The 18,476-nt window shown below is 44.1% G+C and overlaps 1 protein-coding gene across 1 annotated transcript in view; it reads right to left on the bottom strand.

Moving 5' to 3' along the window:
* LOC137636979 (probable RNA-binding protein CG14230) overlaps positions 1–18,476 on the bottom strand; it is a 64,693-nt gene that overhangs the window by 32,838 nt on the left and 13,379 nt on the right. Inside the window, exons 3-4 of the mRNA XM_068369307.1 lie at positions 14,237–14,751; positions 13,054–13,181 (exon numbers count right to left, since the gene is read on the bottom strand). Of these exons, the coding sequence (XP_068225408.1) occupies positions 13,054–13,181; positions 14,237–14,751 (643 nt within the window). The remainder of the gene's footprint in view (positions 1–13,053; positions 13,182–14,236; positions 14,752–18,476) is intronic.

Here is an 18,476-nt window from a genome sequence, read left to right as displayed (position 1 = left end):
CAAACACACACAAACAGGGGGTAAAACATAACCTCCTTCCAAATTCGTTGGCGGAGGTGAAAGGGAAAATTGATAACACAAAGCCCTCACTACAATAAACCATAAGAGATGGAAGGAAATATGATATTTTGATTATAAAATAAATTTTTGAATATACTTACCCGGTGAATATATAGCTGCAACTCTGTTGCTCGACAGACAAACTCTACGGAAAAACTCGCCAGCGATTGCTACACAGGTTGCGGGTGTGCCCAACAGCGCCATCTGTCGACCAGATACCCAGCTCTTATGTAAACAAAGACTCAATTTTCTCCTCGTCCCACTGCGTCTCTATTGGGGAGGAAGGGAGGGTCATTTAATTTATATTCACCAGGTAAGTATATTCAAAAATTTATTTTATAATCAAAATATAATTTTTAAATATTTAACTTAGCCGGTGAATATATAGCTGATTCACACCCAGGATGGTGGGTAGAGACCAGTAATATATGTTTACATTTTATGAGCTAAGAGTTTTTTATTTCATTTTAGAAGTTATCAAAATAACAAAAACAAAATAAATAGGTACCTGGTAAGGAAGTCGACTTGAACAATTACTCTGCCTTTTAAGTACGTCTTCCTTACGGAGCCTCGCGATCCTCTTAGGATGCTGATCGACCCCTAGGAGCTGAAGTATCAAGGGTTGCAACCCATACAACAGGACCTCATCAAACCCCTAATCTAGGCGCTCTCAAGAAATGACTTTGACCACCCGCCAAATCAACCAGGATGCGAAAGGCTTCTTAGCCTTCCGGACAACCCATAAAAAAACAACATTTCAAGAGACAGATTAAAAGGATAAGGAAATGTTATTTTCCTTAGTAAAATAAATTTTTGAATATACTTACCCGATGATCATGTAGCTGCAACTCTGTTGCTCGACAGAAAAAACCTACGGTCGGGATACGCCAGCGATCGCTATACAGGTGGGGGTGTACAACAACAGCGCCATCTGTCGAGTAGGTACTCAGGTACTTCTTGTCAACAAGAACCAATTTTCTCCTCGGTCCACTGGGTCTCTATGGGGAGGAAGGGAGGGTCCTTAAATTCATGATCATCGGGTAAGTATATTCAAAAATTTATTTTACTAAGGAAAATAACATTTTTCAATATTAATCTTACCCGATGATCATGTAGCTGATTCACACCCAGGGGGGGGGGGGGGGGGGGTGGAGACCAGCATACATATTAACATAAGAAGCTAAGTATCCCGTATTTCATTTTAGCAGTTATTCAAAATAACAAACATAAAATAAATAAGTACCTGGTAAGGAAGACGACTTGAACAATTACTCTGCCTTTTTAAGTACGTCTTCCTTACTGAGCCTCGCGATCCTCATAGGATGCTGAGCGACTCCTAGGAGCTGAAGTATGAAGGGTTGCAACCCATACTAAAGGTCCTCATCAAAACCTCTAATCTAGGCGCTTCTCAAGAAATGATTTTGACCACCCGCCAAATCAAGTAGGATGCGAAAGGCTTCTTAGCATTCCGGACAACCCAAAAATATTTCAAGAGAAAGATTAAAAAGGTTCTGGAATTAGGGAATTGTAGTGGTGGAGCCCCCACCACTACTGCACTCGTTGCTACGAATGGTCCCAGAGTGTAGCAGTTCTCGGAAAGAGACTGGACATTCTTAAGATAAAAGACGCGAACACTGATTTGCTTTTCCAATAGGTTGCGTCGAATATACTTTGCGGAGATCTATTTTGTTTAAAGGCCACGGAAGTTGTGACAGCTCTAACTTCGTGTGTCCTTACCTTCAGCCAAGCTTGGTCTTCCTCATTCAGAAGGGAATGAGCTTCTCGTATTAACAGTCTGATAAAATAGGATAAAGAATTCTCTGACAAAGGCAAAGATGGATTCTTAACTGAACACCATAAGGCTTCAGACGGGCCTCGTAAAGGTTTTTAAAATAGAACTTAAGAGCTCTTACAGGACATAATACTCTTTCTAGTTCATTTCCAACCATACGATAAGTTTGGAATATCGAACGATATTGGTCAAGGCCGAGAAGGCAGCTCGTGTTTGGCTAGAAAACCAAGTTGTAGAACATGTAGCCGTTTCGGATGAGAATCCGATGTTCTTGCTGAAGGCATGAATCTCACTGACTCTTTTAGCTGTGGTTAAGCATATCAGGAAAAGAGTCTTAAAGGTGAGATCTTTCAGGGAGGCTGATTGAAGTGGTTCGAACCTGTCTGACATAAGGAATCTTAGAACCACGTCTAAATTCCAACCAGGTGTAACCAAACGACGCTCCTTCGTGGTCTCAAAAGACTTAAGGAGGTCCTGTAGATCTTTATTGTTGGAAAGATCTAAGCCTCTGTGACGGAAGACTGATGCCAACATGCTTCTGTAACCCTTGATAGTGGGAGCTGAAAGAGATCGTTCTTTCCTCAGATATAAGAGGAAGTCAGCTATTTGAGTTACAGAGGTACTGGTCGAGGATACGGATACTGACTTGCACCAGTTTCGGAAGATTTCCCACTTCGATTGGTAGACTCTAAGGGTGGATGTTCTCCTTGCTCTAGCAATCGCTCTGGTTGCCTCCTTCGAAAAATCTCTAGTTCTCGAGAGTCTTTCGATATTCAGAAGGCAGTCAGACGAAGAGCGTGGAGGCCTTGGAGTACCTTCTTTACGCGTGGCAGACGTAGCAGGTCCACCCTTAGGGGAAGTGTTCTGGGAACGTCTACTAGCCATCGAAGTACCTCGGTGAGTTATTCTCTCGCGGGCCAGAGGGAAGCAACTAGCGTCAACTTTGTCCCCTCGTGAGAGGCGAACTTCTGCAGTACCTTGTTGACCATCTAGAACGGAGGGAATGCATATAGATCTAGATGTGACCAATCTAGTAGAAAGGCATCTATATGAACTACTGCTGGGTCCGGGATAGGTGAGCAAAGTATTGGGAGCCTCTAAGTCATCGAGGTTGCGAAGAGATCTATGGTTGGCTGGCCCCAGGTGGCCCAAAGTCTCTTGCAAACATCCTTGTGGAGGGTCCAATATGTTGGAATTATTTGTCCCTTCCTACTGAGACAATCTGCTATAACATTCAAGTTGCCTTGGATGAACCTCGTTACTAGTGAAAAGTCTAGACCTGTTGAACAGGAGAGGAGGTCTCTTGCGAACTCATACCATGTCAGAGAGTAGGTCCCTCCTTGCTTGGAGATGTACGTCAAAGCAGGGTGTTGACCGTGTTCACCTCCACCACTTTGCCTTGAAGGAGAGACCTGAAGCTTTTCCAGGTCAGACGTACTGCCAGAAGCTTCTTGCAGTTGAAATGCATTGTCCTTTGACTTGAGTTCCATAATCCCGAGCATTCCCTACCGCCTAATGTCGCACCCCAGCCTACGTCCGATGCGTCCGAGAAGAGAACGTGGTTGGGAGTCTGAACAGTCAGGGGAAGACCCTTTCAAAGGTTGATAAAGTCCTTTCACCAAGTCAGACCAGACTTTATCTTACCGGAAACCGGGATCGAGACCGCTTCTAGCATCTAGTCCTTTTCCAGTGAAAAGCTAGATGATACAGAAGAGGACGGAGGTGTAGTCTTCCAAGTGACACAAATAGAACCACGGATGACAGTGTCCTAACCAGACTCATCCACAGCCTGACAGGGCAGTGTTCCTTCTTCAGCATCTTCTGGATGGATAGCAGGGCTGGGGGTTGATCGTCTTGTTCAGCAATGTCCTCATCAGAGGGTTCCTCATTCGAAACTGATGAGGAAACGGCAACGGAGTGGGCAACGTCTGACTCGCTGAATCCGGTCGCACTGGTGGATGCGTGACGGAGCCGGACATAAGATCATGGTACTGCTGCACAGTCTGTGAACTGTCAACCATGGGGACGCGAGGAAGTACAGCGTCAACCCGAAACTGTGTAGACTGTCTGGGTTGTGCAGTCAACCCCCTACAGGGTTGCTGAGGTGCCGCACTGCGTCACAACAAGTCATCTCTGCTGGTTGTTGAACGTCTTCCTAGTGACACACTGAACGTCCACAACCACCTCCGAGAGTCGCTTAACGTCAACGTGCGACTGGCAACCCACACTGGGTCGCACCGGTGGAGGAACCATCTCAACTGGCGGACGTGAGTAGGATACCTCAGCGTCAACAGGGCGTACAACCAACCGGTAGGAAGGTTGTTGGCTAGAAGGTTCTTCTCCGTAAAAAATCCTTTAACAAGGACACAAGCTTGGACTGCATGTCTTGCAACAAAGCCCATTAGGGTCTATGGGAGCAGGTGTGGCAACAGACGGGGTTAGCGACTGAAGCGGAACCATTTACCATCCCTGGAAGCCTTGTTATGCTTTAATTAAAGTCCATAGGAGGCTAAGCAGCTTAAGGCTCCTCTCCAAATGACAGAGTCCTCAAAGGAATATCAGAAGGAGGGAGAACAGCACTTTCTCATCTATAGGAACCATGTCCGAGAAAAGCTAGGTTATCTCAGTGAGGGTCTCACTGGTGCAAAAGCAGCAGACCAGAAGGCAACGTTATGTAACTGCTTGACAGTCTGTGAACTGTCAAAAACTGAACTGTCAACCACAACAGGTGCGTGAGGACATACAGCACTGGTGCATAGTAGCAGACCAGAAGGCAACGTCATGTAACTGCTTGACAGTCTGTGAGCTGGCAACAACCAAAGCTGTGTGGGGAAGCCTCAACTCCTGACTGACTAGTCTGCTGCGGGTGAGTGGCGGTAACCACAGTGGCTTGCGGAGGCTGACACACCGTGTCAAAACACGGCAGCTTGTGGTAGCTCACGCACGGCAACGGAGTGCTCCGTGTGTCTGTGGGAGTCAGCATACGTCTGGCAGGGCCGACTGCGCATGGGTGGAGGAGCTCTCACAACAAGAGTGTGAGAGCAGGCAGCCATGCTGGGCGCACAACCGTGGCAGGTTGTAGGCAAACGGGTGCATCGTCAACCTTCTCCGCAGTCGGAGTGTGGGAGCAGGCAACAACCAAAGCGGAGTGGTGGTGCGTGGTGGGGACTGCCGTGGGTTGCGGAAACTAACGCATCGCGTCAAAACACGGCAGCTTGACTCCACCTTCCCACTGCTGATGCGGTAGCTCACGCATGTTAACGGAGGGAGCCGCACGTCGGCTAACGTTAACATGCGTCTGGCAGGGTCGATTGCGCATCGGAGGTGGAGCTCTCCGCAGCCGGAGTGTGGGAGCAGGCAGCCTCAGTGTGAGCTGGGCGCACAACAGTGGCAGGTTGTAGGCTAACGAGAGCAGAGTCAACCTTCTCCGCACGAAACTCCTGCATAACAGCAGCTAACTGAGTCTGCATAGACTGCAGTAAAGACCACTTAGGGTCTACAAAAAACGGCAACAGACGGAGCTACTGTCCGTCGTGACTGAGGGTCTAAAACAGCTGGTGCGGCAACAGACGGAGTTACTGCCTGTTGCGGTACCACCTTGCCTCTCTTGGGAGGTGTGCAGTCGTCGGATGACTGCAGCGAGTCCGAACTGACCCAGTGGCTACACCTAGGCCGTTGGACTTGCGCGGAAGGGACCGACTTGCACTTAAAAGCTGCAAGATTTGGTCCATGGTTTCTTACGAGAAACCTCTTCCGCAGACGAGGAATAAATGGGCTCTCTCGTCTTTGTGTGGGTGGGGCGATCTCACGTCGGCAAACGTGTGTAGATACGCCCGAAACCACGGAGGGAAAAACGTCTGTTCGTCGATCAAGGCCTGTGGAACCCATAAGTCGTTCGACATTACTTCTCCCCTGGGCTTGGGAGCTTGTAAGAGGTCCCGGACTAGGTGAACAACTGGCACGAACAGACGAACCCTCGGACGCAACACTGTAACACTTTGCGCATATCACTATCACTTTTGATTTTCTGTTTGCACTTATTTCACTGAAATCGAAACTTTAACTGATTTCTACCTGAAACACGCAATCCTATCCTTCATTAAAAGGTAGTAATTGCGAAAACAGTTTTACAATGCAACAGAAAAACATAAATAAAGATAAAGAATTCAGTGGCTGGAAAAGAGACTAAACACTAGAACAAATAAACTACGTTTACAATCTCTCACCGCATAAAGCCTGGGAACAAGAATAAAACCCTAGAAACGTTTTACCTTCTTCCCCTACAGCGACTAGGGAGAAGAGTAAAAAACGAGAACAACGTTACCCGCTTGAACGAAACGTTTATTCTCCTCTCTCTCCCTCCGTCTCTATCTCTCTCTCTCTTCTCTCTTGATTTAGCACCTGAGAGAAGAGCCCAATTATATATCATTAAAACATGTTATTTGCTAAAGGAAAAAACTGAAAGGTTTCCCAAATAAAAAGTTCCTTTATTTAGAATTTAAACTCTTTAAGCTAAGAAAGAATGAACGAAACGCTAGAATCGGTTTACTCTTACTGCAAAGTGAAACCGTGAAACACTCTCTCTCTATCGTAACGATAGAGCGCAAGTTGAACGTTCTGAACGTCAACAACTGCGGAGACTAAAAAACTAAACGTTAGTTCATCTTTGAAAACAGTACGAGACTATCAAAGAAATTCTTCCATAAAATATTAAAATTAAAAAAGTATTAAATTCTTTAAAGGTTAAATACGATATAACGGGCTCAATGTTAATTAACTTCGGTTCCAAGTTAGGACCGCCTACTATTAGGAAAGGTCTCATATAAACAAACATAAAAATTTATTTTTTATAAGTTTATAATAATTGAAAAGTTAACCGAAGAGGCCTAAAAAGGCGGAGAGATATAAAATAAATGGATCTATAACGTGTTAAGCAAAATTACCAAAAACCTAAACACACTTCCGTCTAAGGGAAGGGTCGGCCATTTAAAAGTGAAAGAGAGTCCATACTCTCTTCGTCACCATAATTAAATCTATCGAAAACGAATTCAAGTTTGAAATGAAGATAAAACCCCTGCATAGCGAAAGCTCAAAACTGGAATAGTGTACTTCACCAAATCGTTGTGAAAACAAATCCAGTTAGGGACGGCGTATTTAGTAGGTCCTGCCATTGGCACGACAGAGGAAAAATTGGTTCTTGTTGACAAGAAGTACCTGAGTACCTACTCGACAGATGGCGCTGTTGTTGTACACCCCCACCTGTATAGCGATCGCTGGCGTATCCCGACCATAGGTTTTTTCTGTCGAGCAACAGAGTTGCAGCTACATGATCATCGGGTAAGATTAATATTGAAAATTAGGGAATTGTAGTGGTTGAGCCCTCACCCACTACTGCACTCGCTGCTACGAATGGTCCCAGTGTGTAGCAGTTCTTGTAAAGAGACTGGACATCTTTCAAGTAAAATGACGCGAACACTGACTTGCTTCTCCAATAGGTTGCGTCCATTATACTTTGCAGAGATATATTTTGCTTAAAGGCCACGGAAGTTGTTACAGCTCTAACTTCGTGCGTCTTCACCTTAAGCAAAGTTCGGTCTTCCTCACTCAGATGTGAATGAGCTTCTCGTATTAACAATCTGATAAAGTCTGACCAAGCATTCTTTGACATAGGCAAGGATGGTTTCTTAACTGAACACCATAAAGCTTCAGATTGGCCTCGTAAAGGTTTAGTACGCTTTAAATAGAACTTAAGAGCTCTAACAGGGCATAAGACTCTTTCTAGTTCATTGCCTACGATCTCCGATAAGCTGGGGATATCGAAAGATTTAGGCCAAGGCCGAGAAGGCAGCTCATTTTTGGCTAGAAAACCAAGTTGCAGCGAACAAGTGGCTTTTTCTGACGAAAATCCGATGTTCTTGCTGAAGGCATGAATCTCACTGACTCTTTTAGCCGAGGCTAAGCATACCAGGAAAAGAGTCTTAAGAGTGAGATCTTTCAGGGAGGCTGATTGTAATGGCTCCAACCTGTCTGACATGAAGAATCTTAGTACCACGTCTAAATTCCATCCAGGGGTAGCCAAACGACGCTCCTTGGTGGTCTCAAAAGACTTAAGGAGGTCTTGCAGATCTTTATGTTTGGAAAGATCTAAGCCTCTATGCCGGAAGACCGATGCCAACAAGCTTCTGTAGCCCTTGATAGTGGGAGCTGAAAGGGATCGTCCTTTTCTCAGGTATAAGAGAAAAACAGCTATTTGAGCTACAGAGGTACTGGTCGAGGATACAGAAACTGACTTGCACCAGTCTCGGAAGACTTCCCACTTCGATTGGTAGACTCTAATGGAAGACGCTCTCCTTGCTATAGCAATCGCACTGGCTGCTTCCTTCGAAAAGCCTCTAGCTCTCGAGAGTCTTTCGATAGTCTGAAGGCAGTCAGACGAAGAGCGTGGAGGCTTTGGAGTACCTTCTTTACGTGTGGCTGACGTAGAAGGTCTACCCTTAGAGGAAGACTACTGGGAACGTCTACTAACCATCGAAGTATCTCGGTGAACCATTCTCTCGCGGGCCAGAGGGAAGCAACTAACGTCAACCTTGTCCCTTCGTGAGAGGCGAACTTCTGCAGTACCTTGTTGACAATCTTGAACGGTGGGAATGCGTAGAGATCCAGATGTGACCAATCTAGGAGGAAAGCATCTATATGTATTGCTGCTGGGTCCGGGACTGGAGAGCAATAGATTGGAAGCCTCTTGGTCAGCGAGGTTGCAAAGAGATCTATGGATGGTTTACCCCAAGTGGCCCAAAGTCTCTTGCACACATCCTTGTGGAGGGTCCATTCGGTTGGAATTACTTGCCCTTTCCGACTGAGACAATCTGCTATGACGTTCAAGTCGCCTTGGATGAACCTCGTTACTAGGGAGATGTCTTGACCTTTTGACCAGATGAGCAGGTCCCTTGCGATCTCGTACAACGTCAGTGAGTGGGTACCTCCTTGTTTGGAGATGTACGCCAAGGCCGTGGTGTTGTCCGAGTTAACTTCCACCACTTTGCCTCGAAGGAGAGACTTGAAGCTTTTCAAGGCCAGATGTACTGCCAACAGCTCCTTGCAGTTGATATGCATGCTCCTCTGACTCGAGTTCCACAGTCCTGAGCATTCCCGACCGTCTAGTGTCGCGCCCCAGCCCACGTCCGATGCGTCCGAGAAGAGAACGTGGTTGGGTGTCTGAACAGCCAGGGGAAGACCCTCTCTTAGGTTGATATTGTCCTTCCACCAAGTCAGACAAGACTTTATCTTTTCGGAAACCGGGATCGAGACCGCTTCTAGCGTCTTGTCCTTTTTCCAGTGAAAATCTAGATGGTATTGAAGAGGACGGAGGTGTAGTCTTCCTAGTGACACAAATTGTTCCACGGATGACAGCGTCCCTACCAGACTCATCCACAGCCTGACTGAGCAGCGTTCCTTCTTCAGCATCTTCTGGATGGATAGCAGGGCTTGATCTATTCTGGGGGCTGATCGTCTTGTTGTTCAGCAACGTCCTCATCAGAGGGTTCCTCATCCGAAAACTGATGAGGAAACGGCAACGGAGTGGGCAACGTCTGGCTCGCTGAGTCCGGTCGCACTGGTGCATGCGTGACGGAGCCGGACGCAACATCATGGAACTGCTGCACAGTCTGTGAACTGTCAACAACCATGGGTGCGCGAGGAAGCACAGCGTCAACCCGAGACTGTCTAGACCGTCTGGGTTGTGCAGTCAACACCCTACCAGGTTGCTGAGGTTGACGCACTGCGTCAAAACAAGTCACCTCTGCTGGTTGTTGAACGTCCTGAACGTCAACAACCACCTCCGAGCGTCGCTTAACGTCAACGTGCGGCTGGCAACCCACACTGGGTCGCATCGGTGGAGGAACCACCTCAACTGGCAGACGCGAGTAGGTTACCTCAGCGTCAACAGGGCGCACAACCGACCGGTTGGAAGGTTGTTGGCCAGAAGGTTCGGTAGCAACCTTCTCCGCATTAAAGTCCTCTATCAAGGACGCAAGCTTGGACTGCATGTCTTGCAGCAAAGCCCATTTAGGGTCTACGGGAGCAGGTGCGGCAACAGACAGGGTTAGCGACTGAGGCGGTACCGCTTTCCATCCCTGAAAGCCTTGTTTATGCATGACATAATTGTACAGCAAAACTTCAAAGGCTCGAAAACAGCTGTGAAGTTGACCTGTAAAAAACTTGGAGCGTCTCCTGGCCAGGCGCCAGGGAGAGTCTACGAGATTTGAGAAGTCTATCTTGGCAGAGGCATGAACTCCCAAGCCGAGAACTTCTCTCGTGTCATATCAGACTCTCGCTCTATAAGCCAGTTTAAAAGAAGGGAAAGCAAAGGCTGTATCCCCCAAACTCCTCCTGGTGAAAAACCAGTCGCCTAGCCAACGTAAAGCTCTCTAGGAGAGCGAGAGAGCACTAGTTTAAAAACAACGGCTTCGAAGTAGCTAGGCCTAGTGTAAGCTCTGACGTTTAGGCGAACGAGGAGCAGCAGTTACAAAAAGATCAGGACAAAGATCCTTAAAAAAAAAAATCATCATGATTTAATTAAAGTCCATAGGGGGCTAAGCAGCTTTAGGCTCCTCTCCATCTGACAGAGTCCTCAAGGGAATATCAGTAGGAGGGGGAACAGCAACTTCCTCATCTACAGGAACCTTGTCCGATAAAAGCTGAGTCTCAAGCAAGGGAGAGACCTACCGTGGTGGCAATGCTTTACAAGCAGAGTCCACACTCACTGGTGCATTAGTAGCGGACCAGAACGCAACGTCATGTAACTGCTTGACAGTCTGTGAACTGTCAACAACTGAACTGTCAACCACAACAGGTGCGTGAGGACGCACAGCGTCCACTCGAGACTGCTTTGACTGCCTAGACTGAGCAGTCAAAACAACTCTAGAATGCGGAGGTTGACGCACAGCGTCAAAACAAGTCAACTCCGATTGTTAGTGAACGTCTTGAACGTCAACAGGAGCATCAGCAAGTGGCCTAATGTCCAAAGGCGGCTGAAAAACCACACGAGACCGCATCGAGTGTGGTTCTAAACAACCTGACTGACGTGACTTAGCTACGCCAACGTCAACAGTAAGCACAAAGGAACGTTAGGTTGGCTGAAAGCCAGGATATCGATGAGATAAACGGCTAGACTCAACGGACTAATCGGCAGAATAGTCTTCCATAAGGGAGGCAAGCATATTCTGCATGTCTTGCCATACAACCCATTAAGGATCAACGGAAATGGTTGTGGTAAGAGACGAGGGTAACGTCTGTGACCGCAACACTTTACCAACAAAAAAGACTCTCGGAGTCTGTGTTACGCTTTTGTTAGGCGGCGAGCAGTTATCCGATGACTGCATAGGGTCAGAGCTGTCCTAATGGCTGTAACCAGGACGCTGGACCTGTCCTGAAAGGACTGACTTTCGCTTAAGGGCTTCGAAACCTTGTGACAGGTTTCTTATGCGAAAAGCCTTCGGATGACGAGGAGAAAAAAACGTCTCTCTCGTCTTATGGTAGGGGAGATCTTGGTAAGATACACCCGATACCATAGAGGGAAACGTCTGTTCGTTGATCAAGGCCTCTCGAACCCATAAGTCGTTCGACATTACTTCTCCCCTGGGCTTGGGAGCATGCAAGAGGTCCCGGACAAGGTGAACGACAGGCACGAACAGACGAACCCTCGGACGCAACACTGTGACACTTTGCGCATATCACTTTATCACTTCGATTTTCTGTTTTGCACTTATTTCACTGAAATCGAAATTTTTACTGATTTCTACCTGAAACACGCAATTCTACCCTTCATTAAAAGGTAGTAATTGCGAAATCAGTCGTATAATGCAAGCTCATTAATACCAGCAAAAAACAGAAAACATATTTAAAGATAAAAAATTCAGTGGCTGGGAAAGAGACTAAACACTAGTTCATATAAACTACGTTTTCAATCTCTCACCGCACATAGCCTGGGGACGAGAATAAAAAACTAAAAACGTTTTATCCTTCCTCCCCGTACAGAGACTAGGGACGAGAGTAACTCGAGAACGTTACCCGCTTGAACGGAACGTTTTCTCTCCTCTCTCTCCTTCCGTCTCTATCTCTCTCTCTCTTTCTCTCTTTTGATTTCGCACCTAAGAGAAGAGCCCAATTATATCTCGTCAAAAAAACATGTTATTTGACTAAAGGAAAAAACTGAAAGGTTTTTCAAATAAAAAGTTCCTTTAAAATAGAATTTAAAACATTTAAGCTAAGAAAGAATGAACAAAACGTCAGAATCGATTTACTCTTACTGCAAAGTGAAACCGTGATACACTCTCTCTCTATCGTAACGATAGAGCGCATGTTGAACGTCCTGAACGTCAACAACTGCGTAGCATAAATAAACTAAACGTTAGTTCATCTTTGAAAACAGTACGAAGACTATCAAAGAAAATCTTTCATAAAATATTACATTTAAAAAGTTTTAAATCCTTAGCTCTTTAAAAGCTATTTACGATATAAAGGGCTCAACGTTGATTAACTTCGGTTTCCAAGTTAGGACCGCCTACTCTCAGGAAAGGTCGCATATAAACAAAACATTAAAATTTATTTTTATATGTTTATAATAAATGAAAAGTTAATCGAAGAGGCCTAATAAAGGCGGAGAGATATAAAATATATAGAGGAAAATCTATAAATAATTTATAACGTGATAAGATAATTACTAAAAGCCTAAACACACTTCCGTCTAAGGGAAGGGTCGGCCATTTAAAAGTGAAAGAAAGTCCATACTCTCTTTGTCACCATAATGGAATCTATCCAAAACGAGTTCAAGATTTAAGATGAAGATAAAACATCTGCATTGCGAAAGCTCAAAACCAGAATATAGTACTTCACCAATATGATGTGAAAAACTCCAGTTTAGCAACAGCGAGTAAAGTACGTCTTGTCGACACGTCGACAGAGAGAAAATTGAGTCTTTGTTTACATAAGAGCTGGGTATCTGGTCGACAGATGGCGCTGTTGGGCACACCCGCAACCTGTGTAGCGATCGCTGGCGAGTTTTTCCGTAGAGTTTGTCTGTCGAGCAACAGAGTTGCAGCTATATATTCACCGGCTAAGTTAAATATTTAAAAATTCAGTTTAATTTGGGACTAATCTTATTTAGGAAAAGATAAAGTAAAAAATCTTCTTATCCTGCTTACCTCAGTGGTTTAGGCATTCCCCAATTCTTTTTCTTATCTGCGGATTTTGGAGGAGTTTTTTTTACCTCCTCCTCCACATCTTTTTCCTGTGGTTCACTCGCTACGTCATCAAATGCTTCCACGTCACTCTGTAAATAAGAGAAATTATATAAATGAGAGAGAGAGAGAGAGAGAGAGAGAGAGAGAGAGAGAGAGAGAGAGAGAGAGAGAGAGAGAGAGAGAGAGAGAGAGAGTGTGTATAATATCTTACTGGGTAAAAATTATTGATCAAATCTCTGGAGTGCACAATGCTATCAGTAAACAAAGACATATCAATGCTATACAGAAAAGAGAGAGAGAGAGAGAGAGAGAGAGAGAGAGAGAGAGAGAGAGAGAGAGAGAGAGAGAGAGAGAGAGAGAGAGAGAGAGAGAGTGTTTGTGCTGTGTGTGTAAAATCTTCCCGTGTGAGAATTGTTCATCAAAACACTGAAATGTACAATGCTATCAGTAAAGACATATCCACTCTACAGAAGAATTTAAAACTTTTAATAATACTGTTCATGGATCATTTTAGAGTTTAGACAGTAATAAGAGTCATTTTAGAGTCTAGACAGAAATATCAATCATTTTAGAGTTTAGACAGTAATAAAATATCTATGCAGTATCCATTTCTATTCCAGGATCTATGTTTTATGTCTATTTTTCGTCTATTACCTTTGGTCTAATTACACTTAAGGGGTTTAACTTATTCAACTATACTCTATTTTCAGATTTAACTTGAGAAGAAATCCTCAGGCAAGCCATATAAGATTCTGCATAAAGACTATGTGAACTCATTTAACTCGTATATAATGATGATATTGAAATGACACCTCATTAAATTAAGTACTGAGATAAAGCCACCTGTCTATTCAAATTTAGCCAGTTAAATTTGAATTCTTCCCATACTAATAAACCTTCCATTATTTATTTGGATTATCTTTTGGCAAAGCTGGAAGGTAGCCAAATAAATAACTATAGGTTTGTATTAGTTAGGGAAAAATACAAATTCTCTCCGAATTTGTCATCTTAGTTTCACTCCAATTTTCAAAACTCAATTCTTTGGATCTGGACTATGAGAGACTAAAAGTACAAGACAAAAGTAATGTTAATTATGATTCCTTTTAGACAATTAACATCCATAAGGAAAACATTCGATTTTTACCTCATCGTCATCATCAGCCATTTCTTTTTTCTTGCTTAATGCTTCTTCTAGCTTCTTCTTATCCTTGTTACTCATAACAAAACCTTCATTTTCCTCCTCTTCATCAGTGTCCGCCCACATGGAACTGAACGTCTTAAAGCTGGCCATCATTTCCTCTTCTCTTTCGTTCCTATTTTTCCCGGTGGCTCTGCGCTTCGCAAACAACTGGTCGTTGCCGTCGGGAGTCGAGGATACTTTGACGTTTTCTTGCGAGTTGCTCGGGTCCATTCTCTGCTGCCAAAGCTTCCGCTTCTCGTTCGGGATCACTTCGTAATCTTTGCCCTGAGTCTCCATACCGCTGTCGCGATATCTCTCGGGTTTCCGAAAGCCGTCGCGGTTGGAGAAATTCTGGCCGCCGTGCCTATGTCCTTGCCTCTCCTCTCGCTCTCTTTTCAGTCTGTCCAAAAAGCTCTCCTTGGCAACTTCAACTCTCATACTGGAGCCTTGCCACATACTGCCATTCAAGGATCTTATACCTGAGACAAAAGAAATAGTGTTAACCCTATGCAATTACTATACTATACTTAAAAATATCTAAATTCATATACAGAAAGTCCTCAAGTCCAAGAATCTGTTTGCAAGTCAAATTGTTTGGAAGTCTAATTTTGTTAAATTTTGGTCTAAGGTAGGCCTACCCTGAATTCTATGCCTATAATTTCCAGCTACAAAAGTAAAAAAATAGTCAGGTTTCATATGAAATACATATCATGTTTTTAAAAATATTGTTATGCCTACTGTATTAAATGATATAATATTGTCTTATTAGAGTATTCCTTTATCTTATCATTGTTATTTTCATTTGGATTTGTTTTTATCTCCAAATATTTGTAAATTGTGGACTTCCTGTATTACAGAAATCAAAACCTCAAATATTTCCTTTGCTTTAATCATAATCATTTAATGACATGAGGTATGGAGTGATTTCATGAAAGGAGGCATTTATATTGAAAAGTGCACTGTAATTGTTCAGTGGCCACTTTCCTCTTGGTAAGGGTAGAAGAGACTCTTTAGCTATGGTAAGCACCTCTTCTAGATGGACACTCTAAAATCATACCATTGTTCTCTAGTCTTGGGTAGAGCCATAACCTCTGTACCATGGTCTTCCACATTCTTGGGTTAAAGTTCTCTTGCTTGAGGGTACACTCGGGCACACTATTCTATCTTATTTCTCTTCCTCTAGTTTTGTTAAAGATTTTATAGTTTATATAGGAGATATTTATTCTATTGTTACTGTTCTTAAACTATTTTATTTTTCCTTGTTTCCTATCCTCACTGGGCTATTTTCCCTGTTGGAGCTCCTAGGCTTATAGCATCCTGCATTTCCAACTAGGGTTGTAGCTTAGCAATAATAATAATAATAATAATAATAATAATAATAATAATAATAATATTAATAATAATAATAATACACTGCCTGATATTCCAATAAATTCATTTTCATTTAGTCGTGAGGAAAAGACTCAACTACAATTAACATACAAAAAACTTTAAAAATGTTATTTTGATAATAAAATAAATTTTTGAATATACTTACCCGGTGATTATAATACAGTAGCTGCAACTCTGTTGCTCAACAGAAAACTCTAAAGTAAAACTCGCCAGCGATCGCTACACAGGTTGCGGGTGTGCCCAACAGCGCCATCTGTCGTCCAGATACCCAGTACTCAATGTAAACAAAGACTCAATTTTCTCCTCGTTCCACTGCGTCTCTATTGGGGAGGAAGGGAGGGTCCTTTAATTTATAATCACCGGGTAAGTATATTCAAAAATTTATTTTATTATCAAAATAACATTTTTCAATATTTAACTTAGCCGGTGATTATAATAGCTGATTCACACCCAGGGGGGTGGGTAGAGACCAGCAATATATGTTTACATTATTATGAGCTAAGAGTTTTTATTTCATTTTAGAAGTTATCAAAATAACAAAAACAAAATAAATAGGTACCTGGTAAGGGAGTCGACTTGAACAATTACTCTGCCTTTTTAAGTACGTCTTCCTTACGGAGCCTCGCGATCCTCTTAGGATGCTGATCGACCCCTAGGATCTGAAGTATCAAGGGTTGCAACCCATACAACAGGACCTCATCAAAACCCCTAATCTAGGCGCTCTCAAGAAATGACTTTGACCACCCGCCAAATCAACCAGGATGCGAAAGGCTTCTTAGCCTTCCGGACAACCCAAAAAACAACAATAAAAACATTTCAAGAGAAAGATTAAAAGGTTATGGAATTAGGGAATTGTAGTGGTTGAGCCCTCACCCACTACTGCACTCGCTGCTACGAATGGTCCCAGTGTGTAGCAGTCCTCGTAAAGAGACTGGACATCCTTAAGATAAAAAGACGCGAACACTGACTTGCTTCTCCAATAGGTTGCGTCCATTATACTTCGCAGAGATCTATTTTGTTTAAAGGCCACGGAAGTTGCGACAGCTCTAACTTCGTGTGTCCTTACCTTCAGCAATGCTTGGTCTTCCTCACTCAGATGGGAATGAGCTTCTCGTATTAACAGTCTGATAAAATAGGATAAAGCATTCTTTGACATAGGCAAAGATGGTTTCTTAACTGAACACCATAAAGCTTCAGAAAGGCCTCGTAGTAAAGGTTTAGTTCGTTTTAAATAGAACTTGAGAGCTCTCACAGGGCATAAGACTCTTTCTAGTTCATTGCCAACCATATTCGATAAGCTGGGAATATCGAACGATTTCGGCCAAGGTCGAGAAGGCAGCTCGTTTTTGGCCAGAAAACCAAGTTGTAGTGAACATGTAGCCTTTTCTGACGAAAATCCGATGTTCTTGCTGAAGGCATGAATCTCACTGACTCTTTTAGCTGTGGCTAAGCATACCAGTAAAAGAGTCTTTAAGGTGAGATCTTTCAGGGAGGCTGATTGTAGCGGCTCGAACCTGTCTGACATGAGGAATCTTAGTACCACGTCTAAATTCCAACCAGGCGTAACCAAACTACGCTCCTTCGTGGTCTCAAAAGACTTAAGGAGGTCCTGTAGATCTTTATTGTTGGAAAGATCTAAGCCTCTGTGACGGAAGACTGATGCCAACATGCTTCTGTAACCCTTGATAGTGGGAGCTGAAAGTGATCGTTCTTTCCTTAGGTATAAGAGGAAGTCAGCTATTTGAGTTACAGAGGTACTGGTCGAGGATACAGATACTGACTTGCACCAGTTTCGGAAGACTTCCCACTTCGATTGGTAGACTCTAAGGGTGGATGTTCTCCTTGCTCTAGCAATCGCCCTGGCTGCCTCCTTCGAAAAGCCTCTAGCTCTTGAGAGTCTTTCGATAGTCTGAAGGCAGTCAGACGAAGAGCGTGGAGGCTTTGGTGTACCTTCTTTACGTGTGGCTGACGTAGAAGGTCCACCCTTAGAGGAAGAGTTCTGGGAACGTCTACTAGCCATCGAAGTACCTCGGTGAACCATTCTCTCGCGGGCCAGAGGGGAGCAACTAGCGTCAACCTTGTCCCTTCGTGAGAGGCGAACTTCTGCAGTACCTTGTTGACAATCTTGAACGGTGGGAATGCGTATAGATCCAGATGTGACCAATCTAGGAGAAAGGCATCTATATGAACTGCTGCTGGGTCCGGGATTGGTGAGTAATATATTGGGAGCCTCTTGGTCATCGAGGTTGCAAAGAGATCTATGGTTGGTTGGCCCCAAGTGGCCCAAAGTCTCTTGCATACATCCTTGTGGAGGGTCCATTCTGTTGGAATTACTTGTCCCTTCCGACTGAGACAATCTGCCATGACATTCAAGTTGCCTTGGATGAACCTCGTTACTAGCGATATGTTTAGACCTTTTGACCAGATGAGCAGGTCCCTTGCGATCTCGTACAACGTCAGTGAGTGGGTCCCTCCTTGCTTGGAGATGTACGCCAAAGCAGTGGTGTTGTCCGAGTTCACCTCCACCACTTTGCCTCGAAGGAGAGACCTGAAGCTTTTCAAGGCCAGATGTACTGCCAGTAGCTCCTTGCAGTTGATATGCATTGTCCTTTGACTCGAGTTCCATATTCCCGAACATTCCCGACCGTCTAATGTCGCGCCCCAGCCTACGTCCGATGCGTCCGAGAAGAGAACGTGGTTGGGAGTCTGAACAGCCAGAGGCAGACCCTCTCTGAGGCTGATACTGTCCTTCCACCACGTCAGGCAAGACTTCATCTTCTCGGAAATGGGGATCGAGACCGCTTCTAGCGTC

The sequence above is a fragment of the Palaemon carinicauda genome, unplaced genomic scaffold (genome assembly GCF_036898095.1).
Source record: "Palaemon carinicauda isolate YSFRI2023 unplaced genomic scaffold, ASM3689809v2 scaffold476, whole genome shotgun sequence".
In the NCBI taxonomy this organism is placed as follows: domain Eukaryota; kingdom Metazoa; phylum Arthropoda; class Malacostraca; order Decapoda; family Palaemonidae; genus Palaemon; species Palaemon carinicauda.
This window is presented reverse-complemented; position numbering and strand designations above follow the sequence as displayed.